Source organism: Kogia breviceps, chromosome 14, assembly GCF_026419965.1.
Source record: "Kogia breviceps isolate mKogBre1 chromosome 14, mKogBre1 haplotype 1, whole genome shotgun sequence".
Taxonomy (NCBI): Eukaryota; Metazoa; Chordata; class Mammalia; order Artiodactyla; family Physeteridae; genus Kogia; species Kogia breviceps.
Window position 1 is genome coordinate 71,274,040 of NC_081323.1, and position 26,954 is coordinate 71,300,993.

The window sequence follows — 26,954 nt, forward strand, 5'->3', positions numbered from 1 at the left end:
AGCATTTATTGAATTGAATCAGCTGCCGGTACTCCTTCCTAAATGACACAGCCACTTTCAGGGGCACTGACCCCTTCTGACGTGAGGGTAGTTCTGACCTATGAGAGGATGAACAGAAAAGAGCACAAATCCACCTTGCCAGCTACTCCACTACCTAAGAATCCAATGGAGGAGGGGTGGAAAGTAGCCTTAATAAGAGAATCAAACATCAGTTTCAAACTGCATAAGTGCCTCCCAGTCTCCTACCACATTAGTAGGATCAAAGAAGGTCATCTGCAAACACAGAGAAAGAGCCTGGCTCCATCATTTATAAGGAAAGATGTGCTTTCAATCTCTTGGGTCCCTTATGGATCTGGTGAAAGAGCCCTCTAGTGGTGAAAATGAGCAATTACATCTAGGCTTAGCCGCCTATTCTACGCACACATGTACACACACCCACGCATTCAATTGAATGAAAGGATGAGGTCACCCCCTAGTAAGTGGGGAGGCATCATCAGGAGGTAACTGACGGCTTCCCTGTCTCTGCGTCTCTGCACCCCCACTCCAGTCAGGTGTTCTGACTCTCCAGATGCAGGTTCATGTCTTCCCATTCTCTGTGATCAGCTTTGGCTCTGGGCAGGGGTTGTAAAGGATAATCCTGGCAAACCAAGCCAGAGGCTCAGTATAAAGTTTCATTCTTGTTATGTGGATCCCTTTCTCTCCTTCAGAAAAATTGTCCACATCCTGACCCGTGACTGTCGCCTTCATCTGCCTGAGTTCCTGACCCTTCTCCCCAACCCCACTCTACCTGGATACCTGGTTCCTTTCTTCTGGACCTTCTGGGAACCAGACCTTGTCTGTCTGGGCTTATATTACAGACCAAGGAGGTTAGAGCGGGGGCTGCTTTTGTTTTACTGTGCGTCTGGTGAATGGAGTGATTGGAGCACACTCTTCCAAAGCCCAAAGCCCACTGACTTTCCAATCACATGATCCTGTTTTGGGAAAAGACCTTTCTCACTCTTATCAGAAGAAGAGAAGAAACAAACAGATCCTGGAACAGCTGCTTTGGTCATTATTAATTACTTCATATTATTTAAGTTTCAGAGATGGGGAAAGAAAATTTCACTAATTTAGTAACCCTTCTCAGGAAAGACCAACTTCACCTCCATGTTACATATAGCTTTTTCCTTAAAAAAATAAATAAAATAAAAGGACATTTACTGAGAAGCAATTTTTCTTTCCAGAAAAGAAAAAACAATAAGTAACTTATAGAAGGCCTTGTACATCTCCTCCCATTACCTCCTATCATTCTTCTGGGGTATGACTAGCTGTGGTCTTGGCCCCAGGTTTATCTGTTCTATTTTGATTATGTGGCAAAATTTCAGTATCTCTATTTCCTGCCCACAAATCAGTGTTTGTGATCCACGACACATGCATATGCAAGTAAGTGCATGTAGGTGCGTAAACCTACACTATACCTATACTTAAGCATGTACACTCACAAATGCACACAGCTATGCATTTGCAGCAAACAGGCTTACTGCTGTTTGCTTGCAGCAAACTGCAAGCAGGTACAGACATATCTTTACATACCTGCTTTACTTCTACAACAAATTCCCAGTCATTCAGAACTCATAACTAAATTGAACACGGCACAGGTAAACGTTCAAATACAGTCACATGACGACTATATATTCAAACATACACATGCATGCGCAGGTATATCTAACACCAAGAACCAAGCCTTTAAGTGAACTTGAGACCAAAAACAAACAAACAAACAAACAAACAAAAAATGTAAAAAGTAGCAGAGTCACCAAGCAGTTGTGAGCTGCATTGGAGGACTCTTCCATGCATCGCTGCTACTCATTCATCTAGAGAGAAGCTCTCAGATGGAGAGCCAGAGAGGGCACCATTATCTTTTTTGTCCAGTTAAATAACATTCAATATGACGGTTATGAACACATCTCAGGGACAGCAGAAACAACCCAAGCAGCCTCAATTCCAAACACCTGACCTCTGGGTATCTGTACCATCATGCCAAAGGAAAGAAAATAATGAGGGCATTCTGTGGACTGTCCTTAGAGTATTCGGTGTACTCAGAATACATAGTAACAAAAAGCTAGTTAAATTAAATGCTGATCCTTTGCAACATTACAACATTGGCTATTTCCAAGGAAGCATCTCACTAGCTTTCAGGTATGAACTGACATTTGCACTTTGGACTAACAAGGAAAGCAAACCCAACTTCACCTGCCTCCTGGTCTAACTTACACAAGGATGTTAACAAATGAACATCCCAGGGACCTTTGAAGAGAATCTGACATTTTCAGCGACTCTCCCACCTTGAATCCATCACCACTGCCAACCCCCAAATGAAGGGTTGTTAAAATATATGTGTTTTCAGAGACCACAATCTCACATCCCCTCGGCCCCAATCCCTGATATGTATATAAGAGAGTCTACATACGTCTAGTTCCTTCTGTCTTTTAGTAATACATGATCATATGTATATGAACAGTTCCGGGTCTGGTCTGAGCACGTTGTCTCCAGTGTAAACCAGAGCTCCAGAGAAAGGAGGGTAGACATATTGGTTTGTTTTCTGGGGAACCAAATTGAGACAGACTATCCACCGATGTGCCTATGACAACACGTTTTGCCCGCCCAAGTGAGCCATAGAACCGTCGCCCGGAATCGCCGGCCCCTTTAAGAAGACTCGGTCTTCCCCGATGGGCTCCAGCGGCGCCCGCAGAAAAAGGCAAACTTGCCTGGCTCGTTGGGGGTGGGGTGGGGGGGGAATGCCGCGTCGGGTGGGAGCGGCGAGAGCGCCAGAGTGCGCTGCGGGCTCCTATCCCTTTCCCCTTTCCTTAACCCTTCCGGGAGCGGGAGAGGAGGATCGGGGTCGTGCTGCAGCGCTACGGAGCCGGGGCGCTGACGGCCCTGGTCTCCCGAAACTTTGCGCGGAGCGTGGGTTGACTAGGCAGAGCCGAGCAGGCTGGCTGGCCTGGGAAGGGCGGGGACAAGACAGACCCTTCGGTACCCCCAGGTCTCTAGCCCGGGCGCTGGAAAGGCGGGGGGTGCAGCCGCTGCGGAGGAGCTGTCCCTTCAGCACCACGGACTTAAAACTGGGCGTTAAGAAGGCGGAGGCGGGGCAACAGGCGGGGAGCTGTCCCTTCAGCACCGCAGACCTTTGCCCTCCAATGAAACCTCTCGGCCCCCGCCCCGGGACTGTCTTTTCTCCAGTTTGAGCGGGGGTGTCGGGAGCAGGCGGAGAGCTTTCCTGGGAGGCTGGGGAAGCAATGAACACTCTTCTCAGAGACTCGCCTCCCAGCAGTGCTATTTTTTGCCATCCGCCCTCACCCCCAGCACACGCGCTCGCACACACACGCACGCACGCACGCACACACACACACACACACACACACACAGACCTCTCTGGATTTCTTTGCCTTGAGTCTCCCAGGGCTGTGAGGAACCAGGCGCATCTCAAACCGAGCTGGCAGCTCCAGGCTCCAGAGCCATGCCCTGCACGGACCCTCATGCTCACCAAGCTCCTGAGGAATGAAACGAACCCAGGGACCCTCAGAAGGCAGCAGTGATGTGGACCAACCCCCTGGAGCCTGCACCCTTCCGAGGGCCATAGGCGACCCAGGGAACTGGAGAGAGCTCCAGACAGGAAACCCCAGCTTTCCCAAAGTCCCTGTGGATGCTGACAAAAGGAGACCTGAATTTTGGGAAGGGCCTGTCCTAGGTTACCCAGCTGCAGAGTGATTTTCCCCTCTGGCATTGAACCTCCCTCCCCAACCCCCAGCCATCTAGAGTACCATGAAGAATTATGAGGATGTGTGACAGAGGAGTCCAGATGTTGGTCACTACTGTGGGAGCCTTCGCAGCTTTTAGTTTAATGACCATCGCAGTGGGCACGGACTACTGGTTATATTCCAGAGGAGTGTGCAGGACTAAATCTACAAGTGATAATGAGACCAGCAGGAAGAATGAAGAAGTAATGACCCATTCAGGGCTGTGGAGGACCTGCTGCCTAGAAGGTATTTACAAATTCCTCTCAATGGCCCTAAATAATCCAGTTTCTGAAATTCTGCTATTCCAATGTGTCGTTGGGGAGATGGAGGCAGTGATGGGGAAAGAGAGATAGTTCACATTATTGCCGAGAATGTGCAGATGTCCAGATTGTTCCAAGCAAGACTAATGCTGTGTGGGATAAAAGGGTTGGGTCTTGTTGATTGTTTTTGGTATAAGCTCCATGAGATGAGATTTTGTGGTACTCTAGGCAGCTTCTGCAGTTGAGAAAAAGTCTTCAAATCTAAAATCTCTAGGTATATTGTGAACTGCTCTGCTTTGATCTCTGGCTTGAAATGGGGTCTTTGGCCCTGCTTAAGTTGCATTTCAGTGGGGGAGAGGTGAAGGGAGAGAAAAAGAAGGAAGGGGGAGGGGGAGAGAGACAGAGACAGAGACAGAGAGAGAGGGAGATTAATTCTGACCTAGCCTGGCACACTCCGGGCTATTTCCTTATTTCTCAACATAGTCTTATCAGTTTCTTCTGAGTTTGGTCTAACTAGATATTTTCATGAACTTCCATTGCCAACCAGTTCCAGACTAACATATATGAACCTCTAAACACACACACACGCACACACACACATTTTAAGAAAACTTATTAATACATCTCCACTTGGGATCAAAAAACAAAATTGAAGTCTTGGTATTTGGTACCCACCTGTCTTCTTTCCTAAAGCATCTGCAAACCCAACAAATATATTTCTATGACATTTGCATAAGATTGATTCTCCAAGAATCACAGCATACCACTTCTCATTCAAAAAACTGAGGATTCATTCTAAATTATAATGAAAAGGACAGACCAATTTTAGAATGTCAAGCTCTTAGGTAACCTGTCTCACTACTAAACTTGCTTTCAGTACACCAGGAGTCACTCTCAGCATCATTGGGCAATGCCTGGATGTCAGTAGGAGTAAACAGAAAAATAGAGAAGGAAACCAAAGCTCTCTAGAGCCTATGTGCCTGAGGGAAGGCACGGGATTAGAGGGGCAGAAGGGAGTTTTCTCAGGCTTCTGAGGAATCTGTGAAGCTTGTCATAGTGATGAGCAAGGAAATCTGTGTTTCCTATGTGCTCTCCTCCCCTGCCTACCATTGGTTCTCCATGCCTGCATTCCTACTGGCTGGCATTTGTCAGGGCTTCTTGAGAAGTTGCATTTATGTAAATTGCTTAGGAAATCATGCTATTACATCACTTGCTAGTGTAATGTTGCATCATTGCCTGGCCTTCCTCCCATGTTCTGACACTCTGAACAACGGCTCTCCTGACTGTAGCACTACTAGAGTTGATTCTGTTTCCATCGCAAATTTGCAACTGGTGGGAAGCCCAGGTAGGAAAGGACTACTTTAAATGCAACAAGGATGCATTCAGATTTGATGTCTGCAGACCTGGGTAATGCTGCAAACTGCCTGTGTGACCTTGGCTAAGACATTGACCCATCCAACCCTCAGTATATTAATCTGGTAAATAATTAATTTGGAATAGGTGGTCATGAATTAGCACTATCCAAAGCTCTTATTGTATACAAGGTACTGATGGAAATTCTTTCCTAAACATTGACAAAAATCTAATATCTGTGATTATTTGTGATCAGATATGGTGAAGTCATTTACCTTAAGGAAATATCATAATTCCCTTTCCTATGCTAACAATAAAGAATTGAGTCATCTTTTATAAAGTTGAGATTTGGTGGATGTTTTGATGCTTACATGGTTCCAGGGTTGGCATAAAAATTCTGAGGTGCCTCCCAATCCAGAAATGGCACACACATAGATCGAGTTTCAGCTATTTCCAATTCTTCTGCCCCCTTGACCTAAACCTGGGAATTCACAACTAATCACCAATTTTGACCTCCCCTCTTAGGGCATGAAATTCCTGAATCCTTGCTCAGAATTTCTCAACTGATGGTTTCTCTTTTCTCCAACATCATCTCCTACACCCACAGTTTGTACAAGGAATTGGAACCCCACCCAGGTATTCTGTGGGCTTAGTGGGAGAAGTGAGAATTTGAATCAAGAAGAAATTAGATTAATCTAAGATGTGTTCTTGGTAGGTGAATTCTTCTGAGAAAATTTCTTGCAGTCTCCATGCAATTTGGCCCAGCTATTTTTTTTTTTTTTTTTTACATTTTGAAGTGTTAATACAGTAAGATGCATGAACTTTAATGAATCACAATAAAAATTTAGCTATGTGTACACCCATATACTCAACACCTAGATAGGCCTGGCTGAAATCTGAAGCCAAGATTTTCCTTCATGTAATGAACATATCAACTGTTCAAGGAATTTGCAGGAACCTCTGCTTTCTGCATGGGAAGCCACAGGCAGTAGGCAGCATCCATCCTCTACTGAAATGAAGGTATACAGCCATCTCCTGCTCAGTATGTCCTATCTCCCAAAGCCTTAGCCTCATTTTTCTGGTCCTTTAAGTGTTAAAGGATAACTGGGGAGGTGGGGGGTGGGGGTGGCGGGCATCCATACTTTTTTAAGAGTCATGAGAAAATGTGGCTATTTCATACAAAAGAAGAGAATGCTCCAGAGGGACATGACAGCTGCCTGCAAATATCTGAAGGGCTGTCATATGGAAAAAACATTCGACATGTTCTATGTGGCCTCAAGGGGTTAGAAGTAGGAGCTAGAAGAAAACAGGTTTTACCTCAATATAAGTAACTATCTAATATGGCATGGGGGGGCTTTCAGAAGTTACGAGTTGTCTACCACCAAAGATATTCAAGTATAAGAAAACGACATCAATTGTTTCCAGTCTTAACCAGTCAACAGAATCATATGGGGAGATTTTAAAAATAGATTATCAGGCCCCCACAACTAGGTTCTTTGCCTCCATGGGTCTGTGGTGGATCACTTGGACTCTTAATTTTCTAAAACTCCTCCAAGCAATTACGATATTAAAGCCAACACATGTTGAGTATTTACAATGGGTCTGGGAATGACCATGTGTGCTAGGAAGGATCACGTCTCTCAAGTGAGAGAAAAGATGTTTCCAGTTTTCATTTCTATAACTCACCAGAAAGTCATTTATATTTAGCACTTATTATGTGCTAGGATTGTGCTAAGAATTTTGAAAAAATAACTTTCATCGTCAAAGGCGTTCAATGATGTAGGTAAAAGTATTTAGCCTCGTTTTACAGATGAGAAACTGAGGCCAGGAGAAGTTATATAACTTGCCCAAGGTCACATACCTAAGCTCAGCAGACACTACTTCACCTAAGCCATGTTGCTTCACTGAGCACTTGCTAGGGAGCATTACTTCATGCTCTAGTAGATAGGTCGCTACTGGTACAAATGTTAACTGGTGAGAATGCCCTGACACATGGGTTTTTCCATTCAGAAGCCCCAGATCCCAGAACACTCAGCATGCCTGTGCAGCCTCTGCAGGGGGGCAGGAGCCACCAGACAGGCAAAAGCTCAGAGGCAGCAAAGGACACTCTCTGAATGAAAAAAACCATCGACCTATGTAGAGACACCCACAATGAGAAGCCAGAATGAATGCCTGACTCAGTAGCCAGAAAGCACACAAGGCATTCACAAGGCAGTGCCCCTACCTGCTGCATGCTTTCCATGGCGGTGTGTGAATTTGAATGAGAACGTGTTTAATATGTGATTCTCTCATTAAGAAACCTCTTGAAGTCCTAGTTAGAATCAAAGTGGTGTGCTTAGATCATGGAAAGACCGCTGGCCTAGTAGCAAGGAACCCTGGGTGCTAATCACATTTCTGTCACTGATAGTTACGTGAATTGTGTACGTAATTTCCTCCTTTGGACCTCAGTTTACCCAGTTCTGAAATGAGAGTTTCAGATAAGATTAGAAAGTAACAAATCCAAAGGTCCCTGTGGACTTGGCAGGTAATGCAAAGTGTGAAACAAACATTTCACAGTCCTCTTACCTCAGTTATATTGGGGTGGGGGAAGGAGTAAGAGTGTATTTGAGAAGATATGAGGTAACTGAAACTTGGTCTCAGTGTGTGGGCAACGGAGAGTGGTGTGGACCGTGGCACGTTGGAAACAATTACTACGTGGCTTGAGTCGATCTTTACTCTGGGAAATGTATACCAAACTTGGCCCAATATTCCAAATTTTAAAAAGCTAGATGTTAGGGCTTCCCTGGTGGCGCAGTGGTTGAGAGTCCGCCTGCCGATGCAGGAGACACGGGTTCGTGCCCCGGTCCGGGAAGATCCCACATGCCGCGGAGCGGCTGGGCCCGTGAGCCATGGCCGCTGGGCCTGCGCGTCCGGAGCCTGTGCTCCGCAATGGGAGAGGCCACAGCAGTGAGAGGCCCGCGTACCGCAAAAAAAAAAAAAAAAAAAAAAAAAAAAAGCTAGATGTTAAATCTCCTGATTTTTAAAATGTGGGCAACTAGTTTAACTTTTTAAACATGAAGTGCCAGCCAGGCCAAACTCACTTTCTGGCTGAATTTGACCCATGGGCTGCCTTTTGAGACCTGAACATTATCTAAAAGCCCCTTTAAATCCAAATTTCTGACATTTTCGTTTTTGATTGCTGAATTGCGCTTTATTAGTCAATAATCACTTCTTGAATTCATTTTAAAAATTGCCTACTAAGAAAAGAAAGCCCACTTAGGATTTTAGGACAGGGAAGTTAAAATTATGAAAAAGAGGTTCAATAAACTGCTATTTCTGCTACAGATGGGCCTGGATGACATCAAACATCTGGCTGAAAAACTGAAAAGAATTAGCCATTCATTAGAAATTCCCCCATATTTCCAAATCTCCAGATGGTTGACTTTTTCAGCCAGATGGGGTTCCAGCTTTATTTATGTGTTCAGAAGCCTTCGGGGAAGCTTCAAAGACGCCGTTGAGGACAGGGCTGGGAGAAGGACATAAGTATTTTCTATGTGCCAAAGCCATGCTAGGTGCTTTCACATATATTAACTCACAATTTTCACATCTCCTATCTGCCCCCAGCAGAATATAAACTCCATAAGTACAGGGATTCTTGTCTGTCTGGGGCACTACTATATCCCTAGAGCTTAGAAACAGTACCAAGGAGTCACTTCTGCTCTCCCGTCCTAGATTTAATGCTGCACCTTCCCTGGGACGTGGGTGCAAAATGCATTAGAACTCTCTTACTCTCTTCCCTACTCCTGACCTTCTCCTTATTCCTTTCTCTCCACTCTTCTACCTTGACCCTAAAGCCCATGAGGCAGACAGAAGAGAGAAATGGGCTGGAGTCTTAAGACAGGATGGGGGAGACTGACCATGACTGTGTTTGGGGGCAGGTCAGGACGGGGAAGGTGGCAGAGGTTGAGGTGTGAGCACATGCCTAATATTCAGCCAGAACATGTTTGTATAGCCTTACTGTTTGTTAAAATGTCGAAATACTTCCCTCCCTGTTGATAAACAACACCTGGTCCAAGTCCCTCACCAAACCCCCACCACTAGCCCTAAGCCCTTCACGGAACCTCTCACACATCCACTAGATCCACCAAGTGAGAGGTTAAAACCTGGCCCAGCAGAGCCATCACAATCATGTTCCAGCCCTATGGAAGCATCCATTCTAATTGGCTCATCTTATGTCCTACTCGTGGTTAAATAGTTTTGAATTTTACTCTTAGTTGCGTCATCGTTGATGGAAAGGACTCCTCTTTTTTCTACCTCAAACCCAGCCTTCTGACCCTAGGATTCTACTCATCTTAGAAAGTAGATAGCTCGAAAATACTTTTTTTTGTTTTTTTGCTTAATCATTTGAGATGTTATCTCTGGATTGGAATAAAGGCAAATGCCAGGCAATCCAAGATTGGGTGACCAATGTAAGCTATTAGCATGGACGATTGGTGTGGGTAACCAGCACACATCAAGAAAAAAATAAAACAAGAAATCAGGCCAAAAGATGACTGTGTCCTTTTAATGTTTAATGTCATAGAGCAGTATCTAACAAGCTTACTTAAGTGGTCATCTAATTCTTCGGGGGAATGTACCTTTGCTTGACTTAGCTTTTATTATAGATTCAGGCCCAGTTGTATAGTTGGATGTTTACTTGTCAAAAACTTGGGAAGATGCACATATATTTTTTAGTTCAGTAGAGGTACAAATGATTTCCGTTCATTAGAGGAGATAACCTCAAATGTTGTGGACTATTGCTCACCCTTTAGTACATTAATCAGTTTTATATATAACGTAATGATGTTATTTCAGATATATTTTTTAAAGATTTAATTTTATTTATTTTTGGCTACGTTAGGCCTTTGTTGCGTGGGCTTTCTCTAGCTGTGGCGAGCGGGGGCTACTCTTCGTTGCGGTGTGCAGGCTTCTCAGGCTTCTCTTGTTGCGGAGCATGGGGTCTAGGAGCGTGGGCTTCAGCAGTTGTGGCACGCGGGCTCAGCAGTTGTGGCTTGCAGGCTGTAGAGCGCAGGCTCATTAGTTGTGGTGCATGGGCTTAGTTGCTCCACGGCATGTAGGATCTTCTCGGACCAGGGCTCGAACCCGTGTCCCCTGCATTGGCAGGCGGATTCTTAACCACTGAGCCACCAGGGAAGACCCTCAGATTTTTTTTCTTTGAAAAAAAAGTACATAACATCTTCCTTTAAGCCAGCTTTGTCTTTCTGCTGGTTCTCTCACTGATGAATAAAACTTGACATAAGCTCACTGTGTATTTTAGGAGAATTATGTTTTTAACGATTTGAACATTATACTCTGACATGTGGAAGTATCCGCAATGAAAACCAATGTTTCTGAGGTTAAAAAGAAGCCTACAAAACACCAAGGTTGTTTTTCTTTTCCTTCATCCCATGACCCTGCCAGAGTCTACTTTTTCAACGTAGGAGCAAATGGGCCTTTAACAATTTATGTGTGGCCACAAAGAATATCAGATAGTAGGAGGGGCTTTGAGGCCAGGTAGACCTGGGTTCCTACCCGAATCTTCCATTTACTATCTACAAGACTTTGGAAATTGCTAAACCTCTGAGCATGAGTTTCCTTACCCGTACAACGGGGAAGCAAAAGTAGCAAGCACTTTCATCTGTTTCTGCCTTAGTTCTTGTGTCTTGTGGTTCCTTCATTCCTTCATACCTCTAAATAATATGTTGACCAGTAGTCCTTGATTCATGCATTTTAGACAAGATCCATTTGCTAAGGCAAATGATAAGTTCGCTTTCTTATACCACTACCCTTGCTTCCAATACTTTTAGTTCCTCAGTGAGTTTACCTGTGGCTCCAAGAAGGATCATTCATAAAGATTGAGGGTGGCTGGAAAAAAGAGAGACTTGTATCTCGTTCCTGGATTGGATATCAGCTTAGGCAGCACAACTGTTCATCCGCTCATGTGCATATTTTAGCAAGGAAGCTGGGAGGCAAGACCAGGGCTGAGAGAAGGAATGGCAGCAGGTCCACCTGTTTAGAATGGAGAGGTCTCTGAGTTGAGTGGATCTAGGGTGGATACTTGAGAGCTCGAGCCATTCTGTCAGTATCCCACCCAAGAGAGCAGGCTGTTAAGCAAGAAGACCCTAGACAGGGCTACGTGATGTTCATGAAGGTGTTGTCTTGCACAGAGCTACCTGGCCTAGGGGGTCAAGCAGGGGCTGAGAATCCGCTCATGCCCCGTTTCCCCAGCCATGCATGTTGGTCCAGAACTGAGTCCATCCAAACGGAGGAGGGCCTGTGCAAACGTTCACAGGGTACCGTCTGGGCCAACCGCAGACCCAGCAGCATGGGGCTGTGGGTTGCCAGTGATGGGAGCCAAGGTGGGATGGAAAAGACTGACCAGACTCAGGCACCTCACATCAGGAAGGAAGCTGCAGTGGGAAGACCCCACAGGGCCCCCCAATAACAAATGCATGTGCCTCCGGCAGAGAGTCAACATATAGACTCCTGTGTGCAGAGAACTCGACCATCCGTGTCAGGGGGGAGGAACAGTAATGGTTTGCAACCTCACCCAGCTAAGTGAAGTGGCACTTTTGGCCTTTTGTTCCTTCTTGTTCCCTGCCACAGCCTATTGAAGGTATTCCCCTCTAAAAGAGGGAGGAGTAATAAATAAATAAATACAGTGAGAAAAATAAAATAAAAGAGGGAGGAGGAGGGATACAGCTTTGCAATCAGATATGCAATTGGAAGTTTTAACAACCAAAAGTGACTGTAAAGTTATGAAGTCGGCCCAAAATATCATTAAGAAAATGAAGGATTGGACATAACACAACTGAAAGCCAAAATAAAACAAGTGCCTGTTTATATACCACTTAGTTGAGGCTTATCAATAAACAGGGTATATGTCATCATGCTTTGTCTCTAAACTTTGAAAATTTAATGATGTATGTGTACTGTGATACATAATTACATCTCAGGGGTTGGCAAACTACAGTCCATTGGCCAGACTTGGCCCATTGCCTATTTTTGTGCAACTCACAAGCTAAGAATATATTGTATATTTTCAAATGGTAGAAAAAATTAAATAACATCTCAAGATATTTCATGACGCATAAAAATGATAAGAAATTCAAATTTCAGCATCTATAATTCTGAATGTTGTCGATTTAGAAATTATGGAAATTTGTTTTCTCTACTGTTGTATTAATATCTACATAGTATCCTTGATTTTGCTACTTGATCTGCAAAGCCTAAAATATTTACTGTCTGGCCCTTTACAGAAAAAGTAAAGTTAGCCAATCCCTGGTATATCTCATTGCAGGAATCGATAATAACATTTTATTTCTAGAAGTACCCTTTGTTTTCCCAAGAATGTTGAATTGCTTTCTTTTTTTCTTGTACCTTTTGCCTTTATCATAGACTCTTCAGATCAGGTATTCTGTTGGGTTCTCTTTTCTTTCCTGAAGAACTCTCACTTAGTTCTTTGCCCAGACAGTCCTTGTCCCCCTTTCTGAGCCACGGAGAGGTTGAAAGAAAGTCAATGAGATCTTCCCCTCTGATGGTTTCTAGGGAAAGCAGCCCCTGGCCAGGTACACAGGGAACGATATCTGTTGGGGCAGGCAAGAGAAGAAAGCTTTGGTAACCTGTGTTCTGATGGCAATGAAAAAAGAAAAAAAGCCCCTGGAGACAGATTGAAGGTAAACTCTATCAGACATGGTTACTGGGTGGGTGAGGGTGAAGAAATTGAGGTCCACAACAGGCAGCTGGTATTGAGAGTCTAGACAGAGGTGGTCATCCATATAGTTCCACAGATGAGGTTCATATGATTATGAAACTTCATGAAAAATACGATGTGGATGGGCACTTCTATAGAAAAAGTCTCATCCGCCATAAGTGTTAAGAATCACTAATATAGAGTTTAGGACAGAGATGAAACCTGGATTGACACTTAGGATCATCCAAGCATAGATGGTAATTGAAGACACGGAAGTGCCAGAGAAGCCCCAATGACTACAAAGAGGGAAATTGACAGAACCCTAAGTAACATTAACTCCATGGGGCAAGGAACAGAGGAACCTGTGAAAACTGAAAAAAAAAAAAAAAAAAGAAAGAAAACTAGAAACAAAAACAGAGATGAAGGAGGAGAAAGAATTCAGGATTTAAATACCATTTTGAGGGTCTACTGAGGCTTGCTCTAAAACGATGCAGATGAACAGAAATGTCTGGCACTAGAAGCTCTCCGGCTTAAGACAGTTCCTTACAAGTAAGTTCCTTACATCATCTGTGGGCTACTTCCTGGCTTTGCCCGAGAGGGCCTGCTTCCCGGGTAGATCTGCCCTTCCTCCTGGGATCGGTAAGCAGGTGAGATGACGATATGGACCCTGGGGGCTGCTTCTAAGGAAGCTGCAGAAAGAGAGAATGGGTCACGAGCACCCTAGAAAGAGGTGCCAAGGAAATAGTAAAATAATAACTAGCTGACACTTAATGAACACCTTCTGTGTGCCGTGCTACAATTACCGGGGCAGATTGCACGTTCATTTCTGGGCTAACTCCTGAGCATTTATTCATTTATTTAACAGACACATACTCTATGCCAAGCACTGTTCTAGGTGAGCACTTGACAAACGTCATTTAATCCTTGTGCCTTCTTCAGAAGGTAGACATTACTATTATCCCCATTTTACAAATGACGGAATGGGGACCCGGAGGCCATGTGGTTAGTAAGAGGCAGAGCTGGGTTTCCAACCCTACCCTGTGCTGCCTTTCATTACTGTACTCTACTTGCTTGGATAGGCACTAGTATGAACAGATGCAACTGATTCTCATAACAGCCCAGTGTACAACTAGCAGGGCTGTTCCACCAATAAGGAGACTGAGGCTTAGAGAATTAAAGATCACCTGCTAGGTGGTGGCAGGGCTGGACTTGAACCAGAAGCTTCCCCTTAATCACCACGCACTGCACGGTCCAGGGCTGGTGGGCTGGGTTTTTCCAACCTGCCCACTCCTATATCCAGGGGAGTTTTATGTCAGTCACTGGCTCTGGACCATTCAACAACTGGAACTATTGTGAAAAGTAATTAAGCCAGCCTTTGTCAATGTTTATTCCACATCCAGAAAGCAAGGTCAAGGAAAAGATATGGTACAGCTAGCAAGATTTAGACATTATAGCAGTAGGCTGTGAAGAAACACCACCTCTGGATCAAATGTAAATAAAAAATAAAAGGCAACACCAATCATTTGGAAGAAGGACAGCGTTTCTTTTCCAGAGTCTAGCTAGACGCAGGTGAGCGGACTATTGGAGATTCTTGCATCCTCTACACTGGCTTTGGGGTGTTTGCAAACTTGAGGGTGCCACTATGTCCGTGGCTGTCCCACTTCCTGAGGACTAGACTTGGGCACATCATTCACTGGACTTCTTTGAGCTTTAGACTCTGTGTCAGGCAGGAGGCAAGTTTTCTGGTTGGATAATTCTCGTACTTAGGGTTCTGCAGCCTGATTCTCATGCAGCAGCCAAGGCCAAAAACATCTTGGAAGAGCACCCAACCCACACCAGACATGGAATAGATGAGTGTACCACCACCACGTCTGGTTCTTAGTGACCTTGGGCCTGAGTAGGCTAGAAATTGGCAGCTGAGATGAGCTTGGGGCAGCAAGACTTAACACCATCTATCCACGTGTTGTAAGAAATATTATCACATATGTTTTGCCATCCAAATACTCTTTATCCACCACATTTCCCTGAACCACTAATCTAGAACAAGAGCCCGGCACATAGTCGATTCTTAATAAATATACAGTGAATTTATTGTTTGTGAGTAGGTAATTTAATTACCTTGAGTTTCTCTTAGTGAATCCATGCGAATCCCTAACAATCATTGTTCTGCTATTAGGTGCTTACAAACTACTTTTAAAATAATATATCCTATAATCCCTGCCACAATGGATGGTAATTCAGCAGCCTGTATTTTGAGCAAGTCTGACTTGAAGATCTCAACATTGTTTGTCCATCCCTTATTTTCCATTTTTCCCCCCTCAGAAATGATCCAGAGTAGTTTAACAGTCTCATTTTAAAATTCCCTCAATACCCTGGGTGCAAACTTGGGGAAGGAAAAAAGAAAATACATGTTGTGTGGGATATATTGTGCACAGATCTGGTAGGCACTGTTTCTATTCTTTGTGCTTCAGATTCTGCATATATTTGGATACCTGCATGTTTAGGAAATGGAATTTCCACCACTCTATATTCCATAGCATATGCTATTCAGCATCATGCATAGCTGCCTTGGAATACAATAATACCTACCTGCTAAATTAAAGTGATTCAAAAACTCACGGGTAACTGTTGAGGTGTCTTCCGTCAAATCATCTATTATAAAATTGTACTGTTATCTGTGGAAATTGATTTTGGCATTGAGCAGTTAATACAGATGCATATTTACAACAAATCATTTTGACCCTTTGCAAGTCACAGGACAGCAGAACCAATTAGCTGTTTATCAGCTTAAAATGTCTTAAAAGATGTACTATCAAGTAAGTCCTGGTTTTTCAAAATATTACTTTTCACCAAAGATGAATCTGGCTTGCAATCAAAATGCCCTAAGTGTTTCGAGAAAAATAAAAAGATCAAATCAAGAGGCAATGATGTTAATCTGAGTCAAAGGTCTGCTGCACAGCATAATAATTGCTCTTTTCTGCTTTTTTACTCTGTGGTGAATGATGGCTTAGCTCTGAGCAGTGGGGAGATGGCAGGGGTTGGATTCTAAGATATAATAAGGTCTGAACCAAGGAAAATTCAATCTGGGCCACCCCCAATGATGATTTTCCAGTTGGAGTCCCTGGGGCTGAGCATAGGAAATGGAGAGTCCTAGCCCAAGACCATGGACTTTCTCCAAACTCTCTTAAAGTAGGCAGAAGTACTGGGGAGGGGAAGGAGATGAAATTTTAAACAGTGTGGTCAAGTTTGGCTTCCCTGAGAAGGTGACATTTAACCCCAAATCTGAAAGAGGTAAAGAACCGAGCCAGGTGGGAAGAGCATTTCTTCCAGGCAGGAGGAACAGCAAGTACAAAGGCCCTGAGGTAGGGAGGTGCCTGGGCCGTTTAAGGAGCAAGGAAGCCAGTGGGGTTGAACAGGATGAGTGAGGAGGAAAAGAGAATAGGTGAGGGTGTTGAGGCCAGAAGGAAGCTGTAAGAACTTGGACTTAGAGTGAACTGGAAGCCTTTGGAAGAGTTTAATCCCAGGAATGACGTGTTCTTGAATTTGCCATGTCTGAGTCTTCTCCTCACCTGCATTATTTGCTGCTTGATAGAAGGAGCGGTTTGTCCTGTGACCTTCCTTGCTTCCCCCAGGCAAGAACTTCAGCTCTAATCGTTAAAGCTTTTGCCTGACCCCGCCCTCGCGCTTCTCTAAGACGGGGCACAGTGGAATATCATCTCTTCAGCATTGCCTACCTTCTTCCCCTGAAAACAAGCCATGGTCCCTTCCTGTCTTCAGTATTGTATTTCTCATTATGGGGAAACAGGGTTTAAACGAAATGGCAATGACGGGGAAGTTTCTAATGCTTACCAGATCTTACAAAGCTCTTAGAGTCATCATTCCTGTAGGGCAACCTCTTCCCGACTCACACATTCACCCCCTTCTCCCCCTCAAGCTGGCATCTTCTCCCATAATGCTGGTCCCTCTTAGTCTGGAGAGATAATAGGAGCTGTGAAGTAAGTGGTTTGCACTTACTCGAGGGGAGCTCCGACCTGGTCTTCCTGCTCTATGAGGGCTTATTTAGCACCTACTGTGTGCCAGACACTGTGCTAGGTGCCAAGGATTCAGCAGAGAATAAAGTAGACACGGTCTCATCTTTGGTAAGTTCACAATTACGTAGGGAAGAAGCGGAGTGCACTCAGGCGAACGGTGCAGGATGCTCCTGGTGCACAAGGCAGGGGGTCCTGGATTAGTCAGGGGGACTAATCGTCACAGAAATGTTCCCTTGGGGCTTGTGTGTCCCCAAGGTGCCTGGCCTACAATAGGTGCTCAAAACACATTTGCCGAATGCACGAGGAGGGCTTGTGTAGGGCACACAGAGGAGAACTGACCTCTCCCATGTGTTGGGGGCTGGAGTGGACATGAATTCACAGCCCCTGGCTTCTTATCCTTAAGCAGAAGGGAAAGAGAACAGGAAAACAGCCTACCTCTAGAGATCCATGGAGACAAACTGAGTGATGATTGAGTGATGACACATTTCTCTCTCTTTTTTAAGTTTTTAAACTGGTTTTTTTGTTTTTGTTTACAGACAATCCTGGATATTTGATTTTTTGTCATGTTTTTGAGTGGCATGTTTTTCCTGCTGTATTTTCTTAATTTAAACACTTTTAACATAAAAGTAATACAAAAACATATTCTTAATACCAACTTTAAAGTAAAATAGACAAGGCAAGGTTTCATCCCCTAACCTCCAGTTAGAACTGCTGCTACTCCCAGTTTGGTGAATTTCTAATATATATCATTTCCCTGTTTTTCTGCTCTACTCTGTCAAGGAGATGAGAAAGGGTATGTTTTTCTCTTCCAGGTCAATTTACTCAAAATTTACTCAAAAGCTTTAAAAAAGTATCTTACAATTTATTAAGACATTTAATCACGCACACTATTTTTTTAACATCTTTATTGCAGTATAATTGCTTTACAATGGTGTGTTAGTTTCTGCTTTACAACAACGTGAATCAGTTATACATATACATATGTTCCCATATCTCTTCCCTCTTGCGTCTCCCTCTATCCCACCCCTCTAGGTGGTCACAAAGCACAGAGCTGATCTTCCTGCACACTATTTTTAAAAATCAAATTGTATGGAAGGGCTTTTAATGACAAGCATCTACCTCAAGGGGGTTGACCCCTCCCTACTCCAAATCCTACTCCTCAGAGCAAGCTTTTTTTTTTTAGAACCATTTCTGATTCAGTTCCTCTGGTGGTTACATCCACATCTCTAAATAATATGTTTATCTTCTATTTCTTGATTTATAATCTATTGACTTCCTGCCATAATAGGTGAGGATTTAGCTAACTCACTCCACCCTCTGTATTGATTACCTTTCTAATTTCTAAAAATAACATTAATCTTCATTTCTCTTTCCAACCACCTTGGGTAGAATGTCTTGGCTTCCCACTTTGTAGAATGAGGACGTCCACATACCCTTCCCTACCACACACACCTACCCATGTCTAGTGGTTATATTTTTACTTCTTCCTGGTCAAGATTCACTCCTTTTGCACTCTATTCTATAAATATGCTAATGTCTTCCATGCTGGAGCTATAGATTGATTCTGGAGTTTGAAAACCACTGAACATTATTATGATTATGTAGACAATGTTTGATGCAAAGCTAAGTTGTTTTCTAGGATTACATGTTTTTCTTTCTGGTTTCAATGTCACTGAAATCTCTGAGTCATTCAAAGATGGAGTCTCCTTTCTAACACTTAACTAGTTGTTCAAAATCATGCCATGTATTTGCTTTGTACAGTTTTCATTGTTCCTGGTGTTTCTGATTGATTCAAAGGGCTTTTTAACAGGTCATTTAGAGCAAAATTAGGCTTTTTAAACATAAGCCCTGTGGTGGGGAAAGGAACCTTTTGGAAAAATCACTCCTCCCTCCCTTTTTGTCCTGCTTCCTCAGTGCAGTGTACTAGTTAAGAACTCAGCCTATACAGTCAGATTGCTTGGCCTCAAATCCCAGGTCAACCACATACAGTTGTGTGATTTTGGATGCATTACCTAATCTCTCGGTGTCTCAATTTCCTCATCTATAAAAAGGGGATTATTACTCATAAGGTTGTTATAGGGATTTAATGAGTTATTCTTTGTACAGCACTTAGAGCAGTGCCTGGCACACATCAGTACAAATTTGGTGTTGGTTTTTACCATCTTCCTGTGATAAACAGATCAGACAGAATCTTCCCATCTGCACTGTTCTGCCAACAGCAAGGATTCATCCAGGCCATGGATACCACTGTTCTGTTACTCCCCGAGAATCTTCCCAAGTCTTTGCTTCCCTGAAGCAAAGTCAATGACATAGCTGATAGAGACCTTACCAGGAAACAAGATTCATGATCTTTGGTGATGCACCTTCGGCCCGATTCCTTTCAGACTTGTTGATGAAGGTGGTTAAAACCTTAGGGAATATGAATTCTAGAATATCTCCCAGCTGAGCCACACTGGGGAACAATTAGCACTCAGTAACCAACTGTAGCAAGAGCATACTGAGTGCTTGTATGCATTATCTCACTTGGTCCCCTCAAGAGCCCTATGGGGTATTATACCCATTTTACCGATGAGCAAATGGAACTCAGAGAAGTAACTGTCCAAATTCTCATAACTAGTGAGTGGTGGTAGAGGGAAGGTTCAAGCCCAGGTCTTTTAAATCTGAAAACTGATGTCCTTAACGCTGATGTCATAGCCCAGTGTTCTCAAAGTGTGTTCTGTTAAGCCCAGGAGTAAGGGGAGCCTCCCAACACCATTTCATGGGGGCCTGCAAAGTCAAAACTATTGCATAGTGCTAATAAGATGTGACTTGCCTTTTTCACTCTGTTGACACTTGCACAGATGATGCAAAAACAATGGTGGGTAACACTCCTGGAGCCTGGGCATGAATAACAGCAATGGAACCAGATGGTTCTAGCTCTCACCGTATTCATCACCACCACCACTCACTCACAGTGAAAGAAAGTGCTAGCTTCACTTTGAAACATCCCTGGCGAAGCAGCAAAAAGGTATTAATTTTATTAAATCCTGAACCTTGTATGTAACAAAATGGGAAAGACACGTAGAGCACTTCCACTGTAAACCAAAGGCCACCGTGGGTCTCCAGCAAAGGCACTCGTGCAACTGAGTTGCGAGCTGAACTAGCTGCTTTCTTCCCATGAAACACCATATTTACTTGAAAGGACGACTGACAGGCAAATTATGGTTATTCAGGCTTGGGTATTTGGCAGACATTTTCTCGAAAATGAGCTAAGTGAGCCTGTCACTTCAACGAAACAACCGACGGTATTTATTGCCAAGGGAAAAATTCAAGATTTCAAGTAAAAATTACAATTTTGCTCCTATCTGCCCCCATGAGTGAATGTAATTTTTTTTTCTATTGTGTAATGTGCCAGATTTGGAAGATCTGTATAACTCAGCTGATATTTTCCAAATGACCAATGCATGACGTTAAAAATGATCCCTGCGTAAAAGATTCATTCGAGATGCAGAATTAGAAAGAGCAAGTGATTTTAATGTGTTAGAGCATAAAAAGTTAATGAGTATGGTTTCAAATTCCACATTGCAACTGGCTGTTAAGAAACTACCACTTGTCGAGTTTTGGTGTAATATCAAAGGAGATTATCCACAATTATCTTCAAAGGCTATTCAGATTCATCTATCTTTGTCAACCACATATTTGTATGAGGCTAGGTTTTCTTCATATACCTCAACAAAACATTTGGCAGCAGGTCAAATGCAGAAGCACATATGAAAATTTATCTGCCTTCTTATTAAGCCAGACGCTAAAGAGATTTGCAAAAATGTAAAGCCAAATGCCACTCTTCTCACTTTTTTTTTTTTTAGAGAGAATATAGCTATTTTTCGTATAAATATGTTACATATGTTAACATGCTATCGGGTCTATCATTATTTCCAAATAATTTAAAAATAAATATTTAAAAATTTTTTGAGTTTTGTTTTCCAAAACAGTAAGTATTGTTAGATTTAACCCATAGAAACATCCCAATAATTTGCACAAGTGTAAAGGAGTCCTGAGACCCCAAAACTGGAGAATCTCTCTACAGATGAATTTTCACTCTGTTGGCAAACTTCAAGAGGTTGAGGAGAGAAACTAAAGAAGCCATTTTCATACTTCTGTCAGAAGATTTCCTTCTAGTTCTGTCTTTTCTTCTTCACTGGGAGCTGAAACACGCTCCCTTGGCGGGTTCCCATCTCTCTGTTTTTGAGTTCTCTTTAGTTGCAGCTAAGCTCAGCCATTGTTCCCCCATCACGGGAATGTAAGAGGCAAGGTGAGATTTCGGCAGGTGCTGAAAGAGGTGTCTTGGATTAAAATGCAACCCTGCTGGTATCAAGTTTGACGGGGCCTGAAGGATTCACCGTGTCTTGTATGTTTGTTCACAAACACCGACAAAGCTTAGCTATGACCCTACAAAGAGGTCAAAGCTCTGGATTTGTGGTGAGATTCCTTACATGTGAGATGAAGCACAGGGTAGGGAAACTGAGCTGTGAGTCCTCAAGCTTTTGGTGGATAGGGGTTTAAATTTATAAATTGTCTACTTTCTACCTCAAATGATCAGTTAAAGAGACTGAGTGTGAAGATGAAAAGTTTAAGGAATGGAAGGGACCATTGGGGCAGCCACTGAACAAGCATTTCTCATGCCCAGTCCCAGTGCCTGGCACTGGGAAACGGAGAGAAATGGGAAATTGAAGGGAGGCTTGGAGATGCTTCCAGGAACGTCTGCTCCTGTTTGTGTGTTGTTGTGTCAGCCCCATATCCATCCCCCTTCTTCAAGGGAGGCTTGGGGATGCTTCCAGGAACGTCTGCTCCTGTTTGTGTGTTGTTGTGTCAGCCCCATATCCATCCCCCTTCTTCTGGCAACAGCACTCTGATTTTCTTTTGGGGTTACTATGTCACCCTGTCACTAGACCCTCTGTCCGTGGGGTTTGAGTGGAACTGACTCCAGTCTGGTTCTCAGGATGAGCAGGAATGACCTGGACAATTATAAGATACCAAGAATTTAAGCTAAGCCGTGGTTCTCAGTATGGGATAATTTTGCCCCCCGTGGGACATTTGGCAACGTCTGGCAACATTTTTGGTGGTCACAACTTGGTAGGGGCATTGGGGGCATGTAGGGGCATCAGGGATGTTGCTAAACATTCTGCAATGCACAGGAAAGCCACCACAATGGAATTTTCTAGTCCCACACGTCAACAGAGCCGGGGTTGATAGCCCTGGTCGAAAGATAATGGGAAGCCATTGAAGGGTTTTAAGCGGAGGAGTGATGTGATCTGAACTGACGTTTTTAAAATTATAGTCAGGTGCCATGTGGAAACAGATTTTAGAGATGTAAGAGTGGAGATAAGTCGCAAGAGGGGGGTGGTGAGTTCTACTGCAATCATCTCAGCGAGAGACTCTAGAAGTTTGGAAAGAAGTTTGATTTGGAAATACACATTTGCAAATCATCAGTGGCAAAGGGTAGAGAATAAGAGAATGAGAATAAGAGCCTCCAATAAGGCAGTGAAAAAGAAGACAATGGAACCAAAGACAGAGCCTTTGGAAGCATCCATGTATGGTATGTAAAATAATGATAATACCTAACATTGTTTGACAGTTTATGTACCAGCCACTACGCTAAGTCATTTACATGATCACATTTAATCCATTTAACAATGTTTATCTTCACCATTTTACAGATAAGAAAACTTAGGCACAGAGAGGTTAAGTAACTGGCCCAAGGTCACACAGCTAGCTAATGTCCAAGAAAGAATTTGAACTCAAATGATACGACTACATAGCCTTTCCCCTTAACCACCAAGCTGCATCCCTGGACTAAGAATTTTCCAAAATAAAACTACAACTCTCACAAGAACTGAAGGATGAATGTGAGTTAGAGAAATGAAGGGATGAGGTAGTGTTCCAGGAAGAGAGAACAGCACATATGGATGTCTGGAGACTGAAGAGAGCGTGGCATAATAGTGGAAATAAAACACTCAGTAATGGCTGCAGAAAAGTATACATTCATAGGTGGGGTGAGTGCAGAGAATGGCAGGGGCCAAGTCATGCAGATCTGTGGAAAGTGTGTTAGGTCAGACTTTATCCTGGGGGACAACAGGAATCCTTTAGAAAGTTTAAAATGGTAGTTAAAAAATCTGACATGATAAAGTTTTCTTTTCTTTTTTTTGTGGTACGTGGGCCTCTCACTGCTGTGGCCTCTCCCGTTGCGGGGCACAGGCTCCGGACACGCAGGCCCAGTGGCCATGGCTCACAGGCCCAGCCGCTCTGCGGCATGTGGGATCCTCCCGGACCGGGGCACGAACCCGCGTCCCCTGCATCGGCAGGCGGACTCTCAACCACTGTGCCACCAGGGGAGCCCAAAGTTTTCGTTTTTGAGGCTCATTGCAGATGGAGTGTGGACTGTGGATGGGGGAATAGAAGAGGAATATTTGAAGGCCAGTTGAGAGGCTTTAATGCAATAATCCAGGAGCAATGATGGATTCCCTTGTTAGGGAGGTGGCCGTGCTGATGGAGACATTGGCCATCACTTTGGGAGGTATGTAAAAGCTGGAATCCAGAGAAGTTCCTGTTCGTTGTTTGTCAAGGGTGACGAAAAATAAAGTCAGGGGACTCTTGTGTTTCTGGCTTCACCTTTGGATGGGCAGTGATGCCTCTTACTGATGGAAAGTTTATAGGGGGAGTTGGGGAGTTTGGTTTTGAACATGTTGAATTTATAGCTTCTCATCTAATATTCAAGTGCGGGTGTTAAGAGGGCCATTGGATACACTGATCCAGAACTCGCAAGAGATGTCTTGTCTAATTGCTTCCCTATTTATGTGCTATGCTTTTTCATTGGAAAACAAACATGTACATTCCAAACTCTGTTAATTCTAATAGGGACACCCAGTGACAGGTCATTAGATGAGGTTTGGTGTGACAGATTAACTGATGTTAAAAGTCTGAACGCAACATCAGGAGGTCACTGCCAGTCTAATTGGGCACAAATAGAGTTTACTGGGTCGTGGAAAGCAAGTTGTGTGTAACCATTGTTTCAGCCCCCCTCCTTCCTCTGGTTTGGGGTGAACATTAAAGAATATTTTCATAAATAGTGACCTTCTGAAAGTTGAAATGCTGGTTTCTGGTTAATTCCCATTCTAGCCCTGGGGCTGCTGCTTGAAGGTCATGAGCTTGAAGCTCTTGACTTGTCCCTAGCACTGTGCTCTCAACCAGAATTGGAAAAGGGCAGTGTTGTTTTTATCTTTTAAAGGCCCATCATTTGGATAAAGGATCGTCATTCATAATTGTGTGACCACACACTGAGGATGAAAAATGCATGAAGTACAGAGTTTATGTTAACAAGACCCAGTCTGTTCTGTTCTGGAGAATTGGGGAACATTTTGTTTGATGTGATAATAGTACAATAATACTGTTGTATCACCTAAAATTCATTCAATTGCAAGTGACAGAAAATCCAATTCTAACTGACTTAAAGAATGAGAGAGGGGGGTGGGATAGGGAGGGTGATGCAAGAGGGAGGAGATGTGGGAGCATGTGTGTATGTATAACTGATTTAGTTTGTTGTAGAGGGAAAACTAACACACTATTGTACTATTGTACAATATATTGTGTGTACTATTGTACACACAATTATACTCCAATAAAGATGTTAAAAAAAAAAAAAAAAAAAAAGAATGAGAGAGAAAAAGAGATAGAGAGATATGAGAGAGAGAGAGAGAGAGAGAGAGAGAGAGAGAGAGAGAGAGAGAGAGAGAGAGAGACTGAGTCTATTGGCTCACAAGCCTGGACAGTAAAGGTATGACTTGATGTATCAAATTCACAAATACACTATTTCTCTCACCATTCTTTCCCCTGCTTCCTCTCTTGTTAACTCCATTTCAGAGTAATGCATGAGAGACTCAGAGATACAGATACATAACAGCAATTCTCAGGGCTATATGCTTCTCTGCTTGAATTCAACAGAAGAATATAAGTTTCTTTCCCAGCAAGTATAAGTCTCATCGTATCTGGCTCTGATTAGGTCTATGTCTATTACTGAACCAATCACTGTAGATGAGGGGTCCCAAAGGGCGGACTGGCCTATGTGCTCCAACCTTGGAGTAGGAGAGGCATAGGCCCCCAGAGATAATAAACAACAAGCATCAGTTATTACATGTCAGGCACTGGTCTAAGCAGTATGCATGCTTTTTCATTTGCTACCTGGAACAAACTTTGGGGTAGGTACCATTGTTATTACCCTTTTAATGATGAGGAAAGCCCAAATACAGTGAGGTTCAGTAACTTGCCCAAGGATCCGCAGCTGGTAAATGACAAAACCAAGGTACAGAAAGGTGAAGGAAGCTTCTCCAAATCCCACAGATGGTAGATGAGGAAGCCACAATGCAGCAAACCCACGCAGCTTTTCACCACAGCCTGGGCTCCTAACCCCTGTGCTGTTGAAACCAGCCTAAATCAGAATAGGGTTACCAGATGTCCACCGTTGCTCAACGTTTCACAGTTACAGAGGGCTTTCGTATATGATTTCATTCTCCCTCACAGCTTTATGATGAGTCCAGGACCTGTGTGCATTATCCCCATTTTCTGATGAGAAAATGGAGGTTCAGGTTAATTGAGTGATTTGTTCTAGGTCCAACATCAAGTAAATAATGGAATGGGGACTAAAATCCTACATCCATCCTTTCTGACTCTGTCATAATGTAGCCTATGAGTTTATTAGATGTTTAAGAAGCCACATGGGCCTGGAGACTCGTATTGAGCCCATTGCAGGCTAGTCCTGAGGACTTTACCCCTCAGCTACCACCATGTTAATTTCCTTCTGTCTTTTGTTGTTGGCAGGTATGAGAAGCTCGAGAACTTGGACACAAAGTTGCCCTCAATATTTAAACCACACATTAAGCTATTTATGAAATAGTTCATCCACACTGGATTGAATTATGACCTTTCTCTTTGATTAAATTCACACACACACATAATAGATCTGTATCTGACTTTCTATTCTTTAATCTATACTTTTATTTCTGAGGTTCTATCGTACTTGTTTGAATTAATACCATAGGTTTTAAGATTCTTAATACCAGAAGTGCTTCCTTACTATGTGCTTCCTTAGCATGCTTCTCTACCAACATGTTCTTAGTTCTTTTGATTTTCCTAGTGAATTTTCTGACCATCCTGTCAACGTGCCAGAGAAATGGAATATTCATAAAAGTTTAACTAATAGAGTTATTTGGATACAATAGACATCTTCAGAACATTGAATCTTCCTCATTTAAAAACATAATAAATCTCCCGTGTATGAATGTTTCCTTTTATGTCTTTTAGAAAAGTTGTGCCATTTTCCTCATTCAAGCCTGTGCATTGATTGGGTACATTATTTTTAGGTAGCTGTTATATTCCTGGTTGCTAATGTTAATGGGTATGTTTTCCAGGATATTTTCTATATATTTCATATTACTGGTATGTGAGGAAGCTATCGATCTGTAATTATATATTTATAAGCTGCTTGAACTTTCTTATTGGTGCCAGCTGCATGGTAATGAATTTCATTTGGTTTTCCAGGTAAACAATCATATCATCTGCAAATCATAGAACTTATTTTCTTCCTACTCTCTTTTCTTTGACTGAGCCTTAGAGAATGGTGGTCAGCAGTGCTGGTGCTTAAAGACCACCTTTGCCTTGCTCCTTACTAAAATTGTCATGCCTATGGACAGTGTTTCTCAAAGGGTGGTTACAGACCTAGGTATAAATCCCAGAACTTATGCAAACCCAGTAATCTGCATTTAAGAAAATATATTTATTTATTTGGCTG

At 43.1% G+C, this 26,954-nt stretch overlaps 1 protein-coding gene across 1 annotated transcript in view; it reads left to right on the forward strand.

Moving 5' to 3' along the window:
- Positions 1-2,535: 2,535 nt before the first annotated feature.
- The window catches only part of CACNG3 (calcium voltage-gated channel auxiliary subunit gamma 3), an 89,807-nt gene continuing 65,388 nt past the window's right edge, over positions 2,536-26,954 (forward strand). Inside the window, exon 1 of the mRNA XM_059037037.2 lies at positions 2,536-4,025. Within this exon, the coding sequence (XP_058893020.1) occupies positions 3,815-4,025 (211 nt within the window). The 5' untranslated portion in view covers positions 2,536-3,814. The remainder of the gene's footprint in view (positions 4,026-26,954) is intronic.